This window comes from Notolepis coatsorum, assembly GCF_963971535.1.
Source record: "Notolepis coatsorum genome assembly, chromosome: 2".
Taxonomy (NCBI): Eukaryota; Metazoa; Chordata; class Actinopteri; order Aulopiformes; family Paralepididae; genus Notolepis; species Notolepis coatsorum.
Genome location: NC_140166.1, coordinates 126,688,292 through 126,704,887, shown reverse-complemented (window position 1 = coordinate 126,704,887; position 16,596 = coordinate 126,688,292). Strand labels below are relative to the sequence as shown.

Below are 16,596 nucleotides of genomic sequence, written 5' to 3'. Positions count from 1 at the left end.
ATTAGTAAACCTTCATTACGAGTCAAAGACCACGTGAAGTGGGTAATTGTGCGTCTACATAGAGCATTTATTGCCGCGTACTAATAGGATAGTAACGTCAAGTTCAACCGTGCACTACCGCGCACCGGAGGATACCTACACCGGACCAGCAGAGCCACTTTCCGGCAAGGATTATTATTCTTCATTGCTTTGACCAAGCTGCTGGAGCAGAGAACCGCCTACCCCACTGCTACTGTGGGATCTACACCTGCCCGTGAGACCATCACTCGAGCCCGTCTCTGTCGTACCAGAGGCTCCACGGCTTTCACCTACGCGGCGCGCACCCTGGGACCAGGCTGCCTTTCCCCGCTGCTCCAGGGAGTAAGATCGCCTCCGTGGACCATTGACTTTCATAGAGCATTGCCTCCCCCTGCTGGCTTACAACCGGTAGTACACCCCCCCTCCCCAGAATACCAGATCTAATTCCTAACATTCCATATTGATTTACTTACGTACATTCTTTGCCTTATAAGCGCACCAAAGTAATGTAATATAATATTCTTTATGTAATAAATATTCTAAACGAGTATTTGTGTGGAAACCGTTTCATTGTGGAAGTGTTGTCATCTAATATACTTGTGTACAGTAAGGCCAGTAATGTACATACACGGTAGTAGTTTAATGATACTAATACTTGATTAATACAGTCAGGGAATTGTACCCCTCAGTTACAATTGGTCCTTCGAGCCGGAGAATAATTAGCGTAATATTAATATAATATTAATATTGACATGGCCGATGACAAACACTCCACAAATGGTTCTCCTAAGCTAGATCGCCCGCAGCGCAGACGGCAGCCACCTCCCTATCTAGAGGCATACTCTGTCAGTCCAATACCTAGCTTTAAAGGGAAGTTAAACACGGAAAAGGTAGAAAGTAAAATTATGTCCGACCCTAACAACCAGGCTACCCCGCCAACAGAGGCCCTAGTGGGTTCTAATGTAACTGACCAAGCTCACGGTGGGGACCAGGAGGGAACTGACACGACTTTACCCCCAGACAATACCGAAGAAATAGTCCCCGATCAGCTCCGGGAGGAAGACAACCCTAAAGAGACGCGCACCCAGGAGACGGATCTCCTCGGTACGCAACAGGAGAACGGATCTCCAACAAGTACTGCCGGGAGCCGATCGCCCCGAACGGCGTCTTCCCCCAGCGAGGCGGACAAGATGCTGGCGCAGGCACTCATCGCCACCCTGGCAGCCTCCACCGAACGCGATCGACTTCAAGCGCAACAGACGTGCGAGCGCGAACATTTTGCAGGCGAGCGAGAGCGCTTCCAGGCGCAACAAAGGAGTGAAGACGACCGAATAAGACTGGAGACCAGACGCCTCCAGACAGAAGAGAACATTGAGAGAAGCCGCGCCGACGTCGCAAATGCACAGCTCCACGCTGCCCATGCCAGCGCCAATGCCCAGCGCGACGTCGCCAACGCACAGCGCGACGCTGCCCAGGCCAGCACCAATGCGCAGCGCGACATCGGCAATGCCCAGCGCGAAGCCGTGCGCGACGCAGCCCATGCCCGGCGCGAGGCAGAGCGTGACCGGCTGCAGGCGGAGCTGATGGACAAACTGGTTGCCATGGCGACACCCCCTCACTCCGCACGGAGCTCTCAGAGATCGTCAAGACATGGGTCTAGGACACATTCCCCTACCCGACGAAGCGACCCGGGACCCCGCCAACAGGAGGATCCTGTCCACGTCTCGGAACCCCCTCCCCGGCCGGTCCATACGAGACCTAGCAACCGGGAAGAACCGGACCACGCCGAGAGACTGAACAGAAGACTCCAGGTCCTAGCAGAGGGAGAGGAGGAGGAGGAGTAGGAGTGTCAAGCCGACCAGCAGCAACGTGCTCTGGCCCAGGAGGCCCAGTACAGCCCCGACCAGCAGCAACGTACTCAGGACCAGGAGGTCCAGTACAGCCCAGAAGTCAGCCCCGAGGCCCTGCGCTACAAACCCCCGACTCAACTCACGGGTGAGTTTGACGCACCGTCAGCCCCGAGGAACAGCACCTGGGTACCCGACCTTCGGTACCCACCAAGTACCAGCCCAAGACGACACGCAAGAGGAGACTCGCCTAGGAGGCCTCTCCCCCAACGCTCACCGATGTGCCAGTCATCCATGGCATCATACATTGGCACACCGACGTTTCCCGACTTCACCCATGAGAATCGAGCACAGTATACGGAGCTCCGGATGTGCTTAGAGACAATGATGGTGGATGTCGCTGATGAACGCCACAAGTATGCAATATTACTGCAGCACCTGAAAGTGCCCCGGGCGCACAATATAGCGCTAGCCTATGCCACCTCTACGACCCCATACACCGCGGCTCTAGCAGCGCTGGACCAGAGATATGGACGTATATGGGATTACGTAATAGAAGAGATAAGGCATATTGACCGCTTACCCCCAGCAACAGACAATCGCTCACTAGACGACCTGTCTATAAAAGTACAGTCCCTGGTAGGGATGCTGGGAGCGCAACGAGAAAAGGGTATGCACGAGCTATACGCCAACTCTAACGTCGAGAGGATTTTAGAGAAGCTGCCGCCCGCCAGACAGGAGCGCTTCAGGCGGCAAAGAGACCACCGTGATCCTAACGGTCCAGAACCATCCCTCCTAGACTTGGCCGACTTCCTGGCGAGAGAAGTCAGCAGCCTACGATTGGATACGTTCGTGCGGAGCACACCAAGCTCCAGAGAGGGACCTAGGAGAGTAAACGATGGCCGAAGATCGGTGACTGTTATGCACCAAGCCGAATCAGTACCGCAGCACCAGAACCACAACACCCCCTCGACGAAAGAGGACCAGTGGAAGATTGAGTGCCAGTACTGTGAGGGAGAACATCGGCTCTATCAGTGCGAAGATTTCAAGAAGCTGACCACGGATGATGTGAGCCAGTGGGTCAAGGACCACCGCCGCTGCTTCCGCTGCGCGCGCAGCCACCTAGCAGCTGAGTGCCGCTTGAAAAAGAAGTGCAGCAGGTGCGGTGGCACCCACCTGGAGGTCCTGCACGACATCAACAAGCGTCAGCCAGGACAACCGAGTGGGCCCGTCGCGGTAATGTACCATGCCGAGGCGGTGGCACCAGAACCAAAGTTCCACCAGACCGCTCCCTGGTGTCCCGACTGCTACGGCAGACACTGGGAGTCAAGGTGCGACTCGTACCATATAGAGTCTACGTCACCACCCACAGGAGTGCTCCACATTAACCAGCACAGCGGGACCCCCCGTGTGCTCCTCAAAGTGGTCAGAGTGCTCCTGAGCCACGAGGACAAGGTCCTGGACACTTACGCCGTCCTGGACGATGGGTCCGAAAAGACTCTCCTCCTCGCTTCCGCAGCAGCCCAGTTGGGCCTGCGAGGTGTCAAAGATACGATGACCATACGCACCATCAGAAGGGACCAGAAGACCATAAAGGGTGAAAAGGTCTCCTTCGAGATAGCAGCGGTGGACAAGCCCGAGAAGCAGTATAGTATAAGTAACGTCTTCACCAGCCACGACATAGGCCTGTCGCAGTACACCTACCCCATCCCACAGCTGATGGCTAAGTATGGGCACCTACGTCAACTACCTATACCGCTTATCGACGGCGCCACACCGACCCTGCTCATCGGCTCCGACCATGCGGACCTCATTCTCCCAATTGAGGCGGCCCACGTCGGACCCAAAGGATGCCCGGTCGCGGTTCAGACCCGACTGGGATGGACGCTCCAAGGCCCCCTCTACGGACTTGTCAACCCACGTCTACAAGCTGCCTACACACAGAGGCGAGCGACACCGGCCTCTCCCCCGTACAGCAGAGGCTATTCACATTAAGCGAGAGGCCCGTGAGAGAACCGTGGGTACCAGAGGGAGTTCGGAACTCCACCCCCCTCAGCTGCGCTCCAGACGTGGCTGACCTCGAACCCAGCACCCCAAGCGACTCCTTGACGGGGCGGCCGGGACCGGCCCCTCCTCACACGGGGTACAGAGCGAACAAGAGAAACAGACGGAGGAGGAGAAAGCACAGCCAAGCACAGATCAAAGCAGTCTCAGGCCCGCTTCCTCCTAAGCCCCCCTTCATCCCGTCCAGTCGTCATGACCATAGACCAGTCACCACCCCGAGCTGCGTGGCCGGCCGGCCGCGTAAGCAAAGTGACCACTGGTGCCGACGGAAAGGTCAGAGTGGCAGAAGTGCTCGGCCAAGGGCGGATCTACAACCGACCCGTGGCGAGGCTGATAGAGTCGCCAAGGCTCCCCGACTCGCCTAATGACGACCATGACCCCTGACTTTGTGAACTGCCCGACCCCTCACAGACATTGAGTAGTGGACAGTGCGGTTAATCTGTCTCTGCTTAGCTAATTAGGTGGGACTAATTAGGGGGCGGCTGTTACAAAGGGTCAGATTAAACCGAATATATATATTTATTGCCTGAGATCCCATGTATAATATTTGTATATCGTTTGATATCCCTTGTGTATTATTTGTACATATACACTGAATATCCCTTTAGTCTACAGGACAGACCATAATATTCGTTCTCCTATTGGAAGCGATCCCCTAGGCGCCAGTGACTTACCCCTAGAGCTGACTTGAAAGCTACCGACACGAACATGTCCCAACTAGCCCCGGTTCCGCGTAGGAATACGGCTACCGAAATACGAATGGTACTATTTGTTCACCGTGCACATAAATAGGGCGCAAGAAATGTAGAACTCCTCTTAGTCCCTTGTCCCGTTCAGTCTCGTTCAGTTCCAGTTATCCAAGTGACGTCTCTCCCCACTACGCAACGTGGGCAGAGTAGGGCTCGCATCGCCCCAAGATAGAGTCTCGTGTTATCCTAATACGTTTGTTTAACGTATCGTTCGCTATTTATTAGTAAACCTTCATTACGAGTCAAAGACCACGTGAAGTGGGTAATTGTGCGTCTACATAGAGCATTTATTGCCGCGTACTAATAGGATAGTAACGTCAAGTTCAACCGTGCACTACCGCGCACCGGAGGATACCTACACCGGACCAGCAGAGCCACTTTCCGGCAAGGATTATTATTCTTCATTGCTTTGACCAAGCTGCTGGAGCAGAGAACCGCCTACCCCACTGCTACTGTGGGATCTACACCTGCCCGTGAGACCATCACTCGAGCCCGTCTCTGTCGTACCAGAGGCTCCACGGCTTTCACCTACGCGGCGCGCACCCTGGGACCAGGCTGCCTTTCCCCGCTGCTCCAGGGAGTAAGATCGCCTCCGTGGACCATTGACTTTCATAGAGCATTGCCTCCCCCTGCTGGCTTACAACCGGTAGTACACCCCCCCTCCCCAGAATACCAGATCTAATTCCTAACATTCCATATTGATTTACTTACGTACATTCTTTGCCTTATAAGCGCACCAAAGTAATGTAATATAATATTCTTTATGTAATAAATATTCTAAACAAGTATTTGTGTGGAAACCGTTTCATTGTGGAAGTGTTGTCATCTAATATACTTGTGTACAGTAAGGCCAGTAATGTACATACACGGTAGTAGTTTAATGATACTAATACTTGATTAATACAGTCAGGGAATTGTACCCCTCAGTTACAATTATGAATGAGCTTCTTTGATAGTACTTATATAGTATTATAAAGAATGAGCTTCTTTGATATTACTTCTATAGTATTATGAATGAGCTTCTTTGATAGTACTTCTATAGTATTATAAAGAATGAGCTTCTTTGATAGTACTTGTAACTGAGGGGTACAATTCCCTGACTGTATTGAATAAGTATGGTATCATTAAACCACTACTGCGTTATGTACATTACTACTGGCCATACAGTACACAGGTATATGTGATGAACACACCCACAATAACATGGCTTCACAAGAAATACGGTTTAGAAGAATATTTATTAGCAGCACGAAGATTATCTTACATTACTTATCAAGATTGAGAGTTGCGCTTGTAAGGCGAAGAATGTGCATGAATAGGTCAAGAGCGTAAGTCCATGAGCATATTACGCAGGAGATAATTAATACCACCTGTATCATAAGAATTATATATGGTACACTAGTAGATCAGCTGGAGATACTAAAGGGGTCCCTCCGGTTGTAAGCCAGCAGGGGAGAGGATTTGTCGGTAGCAGAAAGTCTGGGTCAACGAGGAATAAGGAGACTCCAGGTACAGGAGACAGTGCAATAATCCCTTGATCCGTAGACGAACAACAGCTATTCTCCGGTATGCAGTGCCGCATGGAGGAAAGCTAGCCAGCCTCAGAGTACTAGAGGCGGGCTCGACGGTGCTCCTCACAGGGTAAATCCCACACAACAGTGGGTGTAGACGATTCTCCGCTCCAACAGCTACAGGACCAAAGCAAATATAATCCAGCCGAAAAGGGCTCTGTAGTCGTCAGGGTAGGTTATCCAGTGTACATATCCACACGGTTCTCATCTAGGGCTCCTCGGATGACGGCACCAGGTTAGGCCGCCCAGCCTGGACAAGCACACTAGCTCGGTACGATGAAACGTTGGTAATGCTGGTCACTGTAGAACGGTAGCCGCACGATACACTATACATAATAGACTATTACTTAATAATAGAATAGGTCGAACTCGACGATCCAGCGTTAAACTCTGACACTTCAGCTATCAATTCGCACGCGGTCTCAAGGCTCTATTTCGGGGCAAAACGGGCCCACTTCACAGCACGTTGTATTGTGGTGTGAGGCTTCAACTTATTGGGTAACACGTTTCGGGTAACTAACTGCTGTATCCACCTGCGACGTATTTATACGTAAGGTGAACAATCTAGTACCAGCCTTATTTCTGTCTCGTATTCTTGCGCAGAACCGGGCATGTCCAGACATGTCTTAGCGGTGACTTTGAACTAGACATTGGGGGGTATGGCCGTGGCGCCTAGGGGATCGCTGTCCAATAGGAGAACGAATATTATGGTCTGGCCTGTACTAGGTAAAGGGATATTCCGTGTATATGTACAAAGAATATACAAGGGATATCAGACGATATACAAATACTATACAATATATCTCAAGTAATAAATATATATATTCGGTTTAATCTGACCCTTTGTAACAGCCGCCTCCTAATTAGTCCGCACCTAATTAGATAAGCAGAGACATATTAACCGCCTTGTCCACTACTCAATGTCCGTTGTGAGGAGTAGGGCAATTCACAAAGTCAGGGGGTCATGGTCGTCATCAAGAGAGAGAGTCGGGGAGCCTTGGCAACTCTATCAGCCTCGCCACGGGTCGGGTGTATGTCCGCCCCGGGACGAGCACTTCTGCCGCTCTGACCTTTCCGTCGGCACCAGTGATCACTTTGCTTACGCGGCCGGCCGGCCACGCAGCTCGGGGTAGTGACTGGTCTATGATCACGACGACTGTGTCCACTTTTAAGTTGTCCCCGTCCTTGACCCGCTTCTGACGGGCTGGAAGGGATGGTAGGGGGGTTAGGAGGAAGCGGGCCTGAGACTGCTTTGATCTGTGCTTGGCTGCGCCTCCACCTCCTCCGTCTGTTTCTCTTGTTTGCTCTGTACCCCGTCTGAGGAGGGGCCGGTGCCGGCCGCCCCATCAAGGAGTCGCTTGGGGTGCTGGGCTCGAGGTCAGCTACGTCTGGAGCGCAGCTGAGGGGGGTGGAGTTCCGAACTCCCTCTTGTGCCCACGGTTCTATCACAGGCCTCTCGCCTAATGTCAATAGCCTCTCAACGGGCTGTACGAGAGAGTGGCCGGTGTCGCTCACCTTTGTGTGTAGGCAGCGTGTAGACGTGGGTTGACTGTCAAGTCCGTAGAGGGGGCCCTGGAGCGTCCACCCCAGTCGGGTCTGAACCGCGACTGGGCATCCTTTGGGTCCGATGTGGGCCGCCTCAATTGGGAGAATGAGGTCCGCGTGGTCGGAGCCGATGAGCAGGGTCGGTGTGGCGCCGTCGATAAGCGGTATAGGTAGTTGACGTAGGTGCACATACTTCGCCATCAGCTGTGGGATGGGGTAGGTGTACTGTGATAGGCCTATGTCGTGGCTGGTGAAGACGTTGGTAATACTATACTGCTTCTCGGGCTGGTCCACCGCTGCTATCTTGAAGGAGACATTTTCACCCTTTATGGTCTTCTGGTCCCTTCTGATGGTGCGTATTGTCATTGTACCTTTGGCACCCCGCAGGCCCAACTGAGCTGCGGCGGAAGCGAGGAGGAGAGTCTTTTCAGACCCATCGTCCAGGACGGCGTAAGTGTCCAGGACCTTGTCCTCGTAGCTCAGGAGCACTCTGACCACTTTGATGAGCACTCGGGGGGTCCCGCTATGCTGGTCAATGTGGAGCACTCCTGTTGGTCGGTTGCTTTGGATCGTCTGGGGTGGTGCCGACTCGCGGTCGTCCGAGTAGCACCGTGACTCCCAGTGTCTGCTGTAGCAGTCGGTACAGTAGGGAGCGGTCTGGTGGATCTTTGGTACTGGTGCCACCGCCTCGGCCTGGTACATTACCGTGACGGGCCCACTTTGTTGTCCTGGCGGACGCCTGTTGATGTCATGCAGGACCTCCAAGTGGGCGCCGCCGCACCTGCTGCACTTCTTCTTCAAGCGGCACTCAGCTGCCATATGGCTGCGCGCGCAGCGGAAGCAGCGGCGGTGGTCTTTGATCCACTGACTCACCTCGTCCGTGGTCAGCTTCCCGAAAGTGTCGCATTGATACAGCCGATGTTCCCCTTCACAGTACTGGCATTCAATCTTCCACTCCTCTTTTGTCGAGGGGGTGTTGTGGTTCTTGTGCTGCGGTACTGATTCGGCTTGGTGCATAACGGTCACCGACCGGCGGTTATCGTTTGATCCCCGAGGTCCTGGTCTTGGGCTTGGTCCACTCCATACGAACGTGTCCAGTCGTAGGCTGCTGACCTCCCTGGCGAGGAAATCAGATAGGTCTAGGAGGGATGCCTCTGGGCCGTTGGGGTCGCGGTGGTCTCTCTGCCGCCGAAAACGCTCTTGTCGGGCGGGAGGGAGCTTCTCTAATATCCTTTCTACATTAGAGTTAGCGTACAGTTCGTATATCCCTTTTTTCTTTTGGGACCCCAGCATCCCTACCAGGGACTGTACCTTGATAGAGAGGTCATCTAATGCTCTGTTGTCTCTGGCTGGGGGGAGACGGTCGATGTCTCTTATCTCTTGTATCACGTAGTCCCATATGCGTCCATAATGTTGGTCGAGGGCTACTAGAGCCGCGGTGTATGGGGTACTTGAGTTGGAATATGCCAGCGCTATATTATGCGCTCTGGGCACCTTCAGGTGCTTGAGGAGGATAGCATATTTGTACGTCTCGTCTGGGACGTCGGACAGCATAGTCTCTAAGCACATCCGTAGCTCCGTGTACTGTGCTCTGTCCTCGCGTGTAAAATCCGGGAATGTCGGTGTGCCAAGGTACGATGCCATGGATGGCTGGCACATCGGTGAGCGTTGGGGGAGAGGCCTCCTGGGCGAGTCTCCCCGTACTTGTCGTCGTGGGCTGGTACTTGGTGGGTACCGAAGCCCGGGTACCCAGGTGCTGTTCCTCGGGGCTGGCGGTGCGTCAAACTCACCCGTGAGTTGAGTCGGGGGTTTGTAGCGCAGTGACTCGGGGCTGACGTCTGGGCTGTACTGGGCCTCCTGGTCCAGAGTACGTTGCTGCTGGTCGGGGCTGTACTGGGCCTCCTGGGCCAGAGTACGTTGCTGCTGGTCGGCTTGACATTCCTCCTCTTCCTCTTCCTCTTCCTCTGCTAGGTCCTGGAGTCTTCTGTTCAGTCTCTCGGCGTGGTCCGGTTCTTCCCGGTTGCTGGGTCTCGTATGGAACGGCCGGGGAGGGGGTTCGGAGACGTGGACAGGATCCTCCTGTTGGTGGGGTCCCGGGTCGCTTGGTCGGGTAGGGGAATGTGTCCTAGACCCTTGTCGTGATGATCTCCGGGAGCTCCGTGCGGAGGGAGGGGGTGTCGCCATGGCAATAAATTTGTCCATCATCTGCGCCTGCAGCCGGTCGCGCTCTGCCTCGCGCTGGGCATGGGCGGCGTCGCGCACTGCTTCGCACTGGGCATTGGCGGCGTCGCGCTGTGCATTGGCGCTGGCATGGGTGGCGTCGCGCTGTGCATTGGCGGCGGCGCACTGTGCATCGGCGCGGCTTCTTTCAATGTTCTCTTCCGTCTGAAGGCGTCTGGTCTCCAGTCTTATGCGGTCGTCTTCACTCCTTTGTTGCGCCTGGAAGCGTTCTCGCTCGGTTGCAGAATGTTCGCGTTCACTGAGGGCTTGCGCTTGGAGTTGCGCGTGAAGGCGTTCTCGTTGGTCTGCAGCTTGTTCGCGCTCGCTCGTCTGTTGCGCTTGAAGTCGATCGCGTTCGGTGGAGGCTGCCAGGGTGGCGATGAGTGCCTGCGCCAGCATCTTGTCCGCTTCGCTGGGGGAAGACACAGGCGGAGGTGATCGGCTTCTGGCAGTGCTCGTTGGAGATCCGTTCTCCTGTCGCGCTCCGAGGAGGTCCATCTCCTGGGTGTGCGTCTCTTCTGGTAGTGGGTTGGGTTCCGTCCCTGGAGCGCTTTCTTTATCCTGGAGCTCTCCGGGGACTGTCCCGTTGGCGTTGTCGGGGGGTAAAGTCATGTCATGTCCCTCCTGGTCCCCCCCGTGAGCTTGGTCAGTTACGTTAGAACCCACTAGGGTCTCTACTGGCGGGGTCGCCTGGTCGGTAGGGTTTGACATACTTTTACTATCCGCTTTTTCCGCGTTTAACGTCTGTATAAAGCTAGGTAGTAGACTGGCAGCGTAGTCCTCTAGGTAACGAGGTGGCTGCCGTCTGCGCTCCGGGCGATCTAGCTTAGGAGAACCGTTTGTGGAGTGTTCATCATTGGCCATGTTAATATTAATATTATATTAATATTACGCTAGTTACCCTCCGGCTCGAAGGACCAATTGTAACTGAGGGGTACAATTCCCTGACTGTATTGAATAAGTATGGTATCATTAAACCACTACTGCGTTATGTACATTACTACTGGCCATACAGTACACAGGTATATGTGATGAACACAATAACACGGCTTCACAAGAAATACGGTTTAGAAGAATATTTATTAGCAGCACGAAGATTATCTTACATTACTTATCAAGATTGAGAGTTGCGCTTGTAAGGCGAAGAATGTGCATGAATAGGTCAAGAGCGTAAGTCCATGAGCATATTACGCAGGAGATAATTAATACCACCTGTATCATAAGAATTATATATGGTACACTAGTAGATCAGCTGGAGATACTAAAGGGGGTCCCTCCGGTTGTAAGCCAGCAGGGGAGAGGATTTGTCGGTAGCAGAAAGTCTGGGTCAACGAGGAATAAGGAGACTCCAGGTACAGGAGACAGTGCAATAATCCCTTGATCCGTAGACGAACAACAGCTATTCTCCGGTATGCAGTGCCGCATGGAGGAAAGCTAGCCAGCCTCAGAGTACTAGAGGCGGGCTCGACGGTGCTCCTCACAGGGTAGATCCCACACAACAGTGGGTGTAGACGATTCTCCGCTCCAACAGCTACAGGACCAAAGCAAATATAATCCAGCCGAAAAGGGCTCTGTAGTCGTCGGGGTAGGTTATCCAGTGTACATATCCACACGGTTCTCGTCTAGGGCTCCTCGGATGACGGCACCAGGTTAGGCCGCCCAGCCTGGACAAGCACACTAGCTCGGTACGATGAAACGTTGGTAATGCTGGTCACTGTAGAACGGTAGCCGCACGATACACTATACATAATAGACTATTACTTAATAATAGAATAGGTCGAACTCGACGATCCAGCGTTAAACTCTGACACTTCAGCTATCAATTCGCACGCGGTCTCAAGGCTCTATTTCGGGGCAAAACGGGCCCACTTCACAGCACGTTGTATCGTGGTGTGAGGCTTCAACTTATTGGGTAACACGTTTCGGGTAACTAACTGCTGTATCCACCTGCGACGTATTTATACGTAAGGTGAACAATCTAGTACCAGCCTTATTTCTGTCTCGTATTCTTGCGCAGAACCGGGCATGTCCAGACATGTCTTAGCGGTGACTTTGAACTAGACATTGGGGGGTATGGCCGTGGCGCCTAGGGGATCGCTGTCCAATAGGAGAACGAATATTATGGTCTGGCCTGTACTAGGTAAAGGGATATTCTGTGTATATGTACAAAGAATATACAAGGGATATCAGGCGATATACAAATACTATACAATATATCTCAAGTAATAAATATATATATTCGGTTTAATCTGACCCTTTGTAACAGTACTTATATAGTATTATAAAGAATGAGCTTCTTTGATAGTACTTCTATAGTATTATAAAGAATGAGCTTCTTTGATAGTACTTCTATAGTATTATAAAGAATGAGCTTATTTGATAGTACTTCCTTTTTTTTTTATTAAATAATTTTTTTTAAACATGACATAAAATTAGACACACAAGCATTAACAGTAAATATCCACAGTAAGTCACAGGACTATACATTCCATTTGAATCAATATAAATGTAGTGTACGAGATATATACCTAATACTTGCAATCCAATCCAATACATACATATGCTCCTGCTCGCTCTCCCCCCCCAGGACCCCCCCTTGGATAATCCATCCATTTTCCATATGCTCCTGCTCGCTCTCCCCCCCCAGGACCCCCCCTTGGATAATCCATCCATTTTCATTCGTTTCTAACCAGGAATTACAATTCATATGCTAGCCTTTATTCTCTCCACCACTTCTAACCAGATTGCAATGCTGGTTTCACTGACACCTAAAATTCTTGCTGTAGATATCTCTAGATAAATCACATCGAGATAGGTAAAAACCCATACCTTCCGGCACATTTTATCCGGTTGAATCCATCGTGGTGCTATCAGCTTTTTAGCTGCTGTGAGAGTATTATAAAGAATGAGCTTCTTTGATATTACTTCTATAGTATTATGAATGAGCTTCTTTGATAGTACTTCTATAGTATTATAAAGAATGAGCTTCTTTGATAGTACTTCTATAGTATTATAAAGAATGAGCTTCTTTGATAGTACTTCTATAGTATTATAAAGAATGAGCTTCTTTGATATTACATCTATAGTATTATAAAGAATGAGCTTCTTTGATAGTACTTCTATAGTATTATAAAGAATGAGCTTCTTTGATAGTACTTCTATAGTATTATAAAGAATGAGCTTCTTTGATAGTACTTTTATAGTATTATGAATGAGCTTCTTTGATAGTACTTATATAGTATTATAAAGAATGAGCTTCTTTGATTGTACTTCTATAGTATAGTATTATAAACTATTAAACTATTTGATTTTTTCTTTTATAGTAGCTGACAGAAAGAGTCAGTCAATTACTAGCAGAGCAAGAGGCCTGATCTCCCAGAGCACCGTTATGGGATGGCTTCAGTCACTTACAGTGTCTCCATCTGGCAGCAACCATGGGATAACATGTTTGTTTGTTTGTTTGTTTGTTTGTTTGTTTGTTTGTTTGTTTGTTTGTTTGTTTGTTTGTTATCTTGTCCTGCAGGACGTTTCTGAGGGAACTGGAAAACTGTGCTGAGAAGCCAGAACTGGTGGGGACCTGCTTCCTGAAGAGGGTGAGTAGTAAACTGGAGGGAGGGACTGAGAGAGTGAGAGAGGGAGTGAGTGAGGGAGGGAGAGAGAGAGGGAGTGAGGGAGAGAGAGTGAGAGAGGGAGTGAGGGAGTGAGTGAGTGAGTGAGGGAGTGAGAGAGAGAGGGAGGGAGTGAGAGAGGGAGTGATGGACTGAGAAAGTGAGGGAGTGAGAGAGGGAGAGAGGGAGGGAGTGAGAGAGGGAGAGAGGGAGGGAGGGACTGAGAGTGAGAGAGGGAGTGAGGGAGTGAGAGAGAGAGGGAGGGAGTGAGAGAGGCAGTGAGGGAGTGAGAGAGTGAGAGAGGGAGTGAGGGAGGGGGATGAGAGGGAGGGAGTGAGAGAGGGAGTGAGTGAGGGACTGAGAGAGGGAGTGAGAGAGAGAGGGAGGGAGGGAGATAGGGAGTGAGAGAGTTAGTGAGAGAGAGGGAGAGAGGGAGTGCGGGAATGAGAGAGAGTGAGAGAGGGAGAGAGGGAAAGAGGGAGTGGGGGAGAGAGTGAGTAAGTTAGTGAGGGAGTGAGAGAGTGAGAGAGGGAGTGAGGGAGTGAGAGAGGGAGGGAGTGAGAGAGTTAGTGAGGGAGTTAGTGAGGGAGTGAGAGAGTGAGAGAGGGAGTGAGAGAGGGAGAGAGGGAGTGAGGGAGTGAGAGAGGGAGAGAGGGAGTTAGGGAGTGAGAGAGTTAGTGAGAGAGAGGGAGTGAGAGAGAGTGAGAGAGGGAAAGAGGGAGTGGGGGAGAGAGTGAATTTTTAATTGTAGCATGTATAGGGACAAAATGCCAATGGATTAAGTATAATATGCGTCGCGGCCTATTACTAGCGTTCCAGGAATTACCCTAAACCGCTCTAAAACTATACTTGTATTCACCACGGTATAAAACGACAATGTATGGATGGAAGAAATATTCCTTTTCCACATCTTGAACGATAGATACCCGATGTCAAATGGGCCATAGTATTGCATATATAGCTGTAATATTTAAATAGTTATAGCCCTGCAAACAAGGTGAGCGACTCCCATCGTTTACAGTGATGGCGTCAGCTGCTAAGGTTGAAGCTATTGCGTGGCAGTCAATGTGTTAACAATTACTATTTGTTTTTATTTGGTTGGTTGTGTTTTTCAGAAAGAGGAGCTGCAGGTGTACGAGAAGTACTGTCAGAACAAGCCTCGCTCTGAGCTGCTGTGGAGACAATGTGGAGACAGCCTCTTCTTCCAGGTGAAGCCTCACTGTCCTCACTGTCCGTCCTCTCTGTCCTCACTGTCCGTCCTCTCTGTCCTCACTGTCCGTCCTCTCTGTCCTCACTGTCCGTCCTCTCTGTCCTCACTGTCCGTCCTCTCTGTCCCCACTGTCCGTCCTCTCTGTCCTCACTGTCCGTCCTCTCTGTCCCCACTGTCCGTCCTCTCTGTCCTCACTGTCCGTCCTCTCTGTCCTCACTGTCCGTCCTCTCTGTCCTCACTGTCCGTCCTCTCTGTCCCCACTGTCCGTCCTCTCTGTCCTCACTGTCCGTCCTCTCTGTCCCCACTGTCCGTCCTCTCTGTCCTCACTGTCCGTCCTCTCTGTCCCCACTGTCCGTCCTCTCTGTCCTCACTGTCCGTCCTCTCTGTCCCCACTGTCCGTCCTCTCTGTCCCCACTGTCCGTCCTCTCTGTCCCCACTGTCCGTCCTCTCTCTCACACCCGGGGCTCCGGATAGATATAGGGAGAGAGACATTCATTCAATAGGGATGTCCTCGACTAAATAAGAAAAAAATATATATTCCATCAACTAATAGTCATGGATTTTGTAAATATTGGTATATCAACTGTAGGTGATTTAATCAAAACAATCTGTAAAATGTTCAAAATGCAATTGTGCGGGGAAACCAGAGGTGTGTCTGTCCTTGTTTAGTTAGTGACTCATTCAGCATGGGGGAATACATGATTACTAACAAAGTTTGCCTTGACAGAGACAGATGATGGATCAGCTGAGAGAGGGCAGCTCTAGAACTCAGAGCAGGTGCCCACAGCTCAACCTGAACGCCAGCGAGAAGAGGTTTCAGAGAGGAATTAAACATCTCTAGGGTCTGAGCAGATCTAAGGTGCAGGCCAGGTTGTTCCAGAGGCTAGAGGCAGGTTGTTCCAGAGGCTAGAGGCAGGTTGTTCCAGAGGCTAGAGGCAGGCTGTTCCAGAGGCTAGAGGCAGGTTGTTCCAGAGCCCAGAGGCAGGCTGTTCCAGAGGCTAGAGGCAGGTTGTTCCAGAGCCCAGAGGCAGGTTGTTCCAGAGGCTAGAGGCAGGCTGTTCCAGAGCCTAGAGGCAGGCTGTTCCAGAGCCTAGAGGCAGGCTGTTCCAGAGCCTAGAGGCAGGCTGTTCCAGAGCCTAGAGGCAGGTTGTTCCAGAGCCTAGAGGCAGGTTGTTCCAGAGCCTAGAGGCAGCTGTTCCAGAGCCTAGAGGCAGACTGTTCCAGAGCCTAGAGGCAGGTTGTTCCAGAGGCTAGAGGCAGGTTGTTCCAGAGCCTAGAGGCAGGTTGTTCCAGAGCCTAGAGGCAGGTTGTTCCAGAGCCTAGAGGCAGCTGTTCCAGAGGCTAGAGGCAGGGTGTTCCAGAGGCTAGAGGCAGGTTGTTCCAGAGCCTAGAGGCAGGTTGTTCCAGAGCCTAGAGGCAGGTTGTTCCAGAGCCTAGAGGCAGCTGTTCCAGAGGCTAGAGGCAGGGTGTTCCAGAGGCTAGAGGCAGGTTGTTCCAGAGCCTAGAGGCAGGCTGTTCCAGAGGCTAGAGGCAGGCTGTTCCAGAGCCTAGAGGCAGGCTGTTCCAGAGCCTAGAGGCAGGCTGTTCCAGAGGCTAGAGGCAGGCTGTTCCAGAGCCTAGAGGCAGGCTGTTCCAGAGCCTAGAGGCAGGCTGTTCCAGAGCCTAGAGGCAGGTTGTTCCAGAGCCTAGAGGAAGGCTGTTCCAGAGGCTAGAGGCAGGCTGTTCCAGAGGCTAGAGGCAGGCTGTTCCAGAGCCTAGAGGCAG

The 16,596-nt window shown here is 51.7% G+C and overlaps 1 protein-coding gene across 1 annotated transcript in view; it reads left to right on the top strand.

The window, feature by feature from the left end:
* mcf2l2 (MCF.2 cell line derived transforming sequence-like 2) overlaps positions 1–16,596 on the top strand; it is a gene marked incomplete at its 5' end in the record, with an annotated part of 365,863 nt that overhangs the window by 278,556 nt on the left and 70,711 nt on the right. The window contains 2 exon segments of the mRNA XM_084308288.1: positions 13,538–13,607; positions 14,738–14,830. Coding sequence (XP_084164414.1) covers positions 13,538–13,607; positions 14,738–14,830 — 163 coding nt within the window.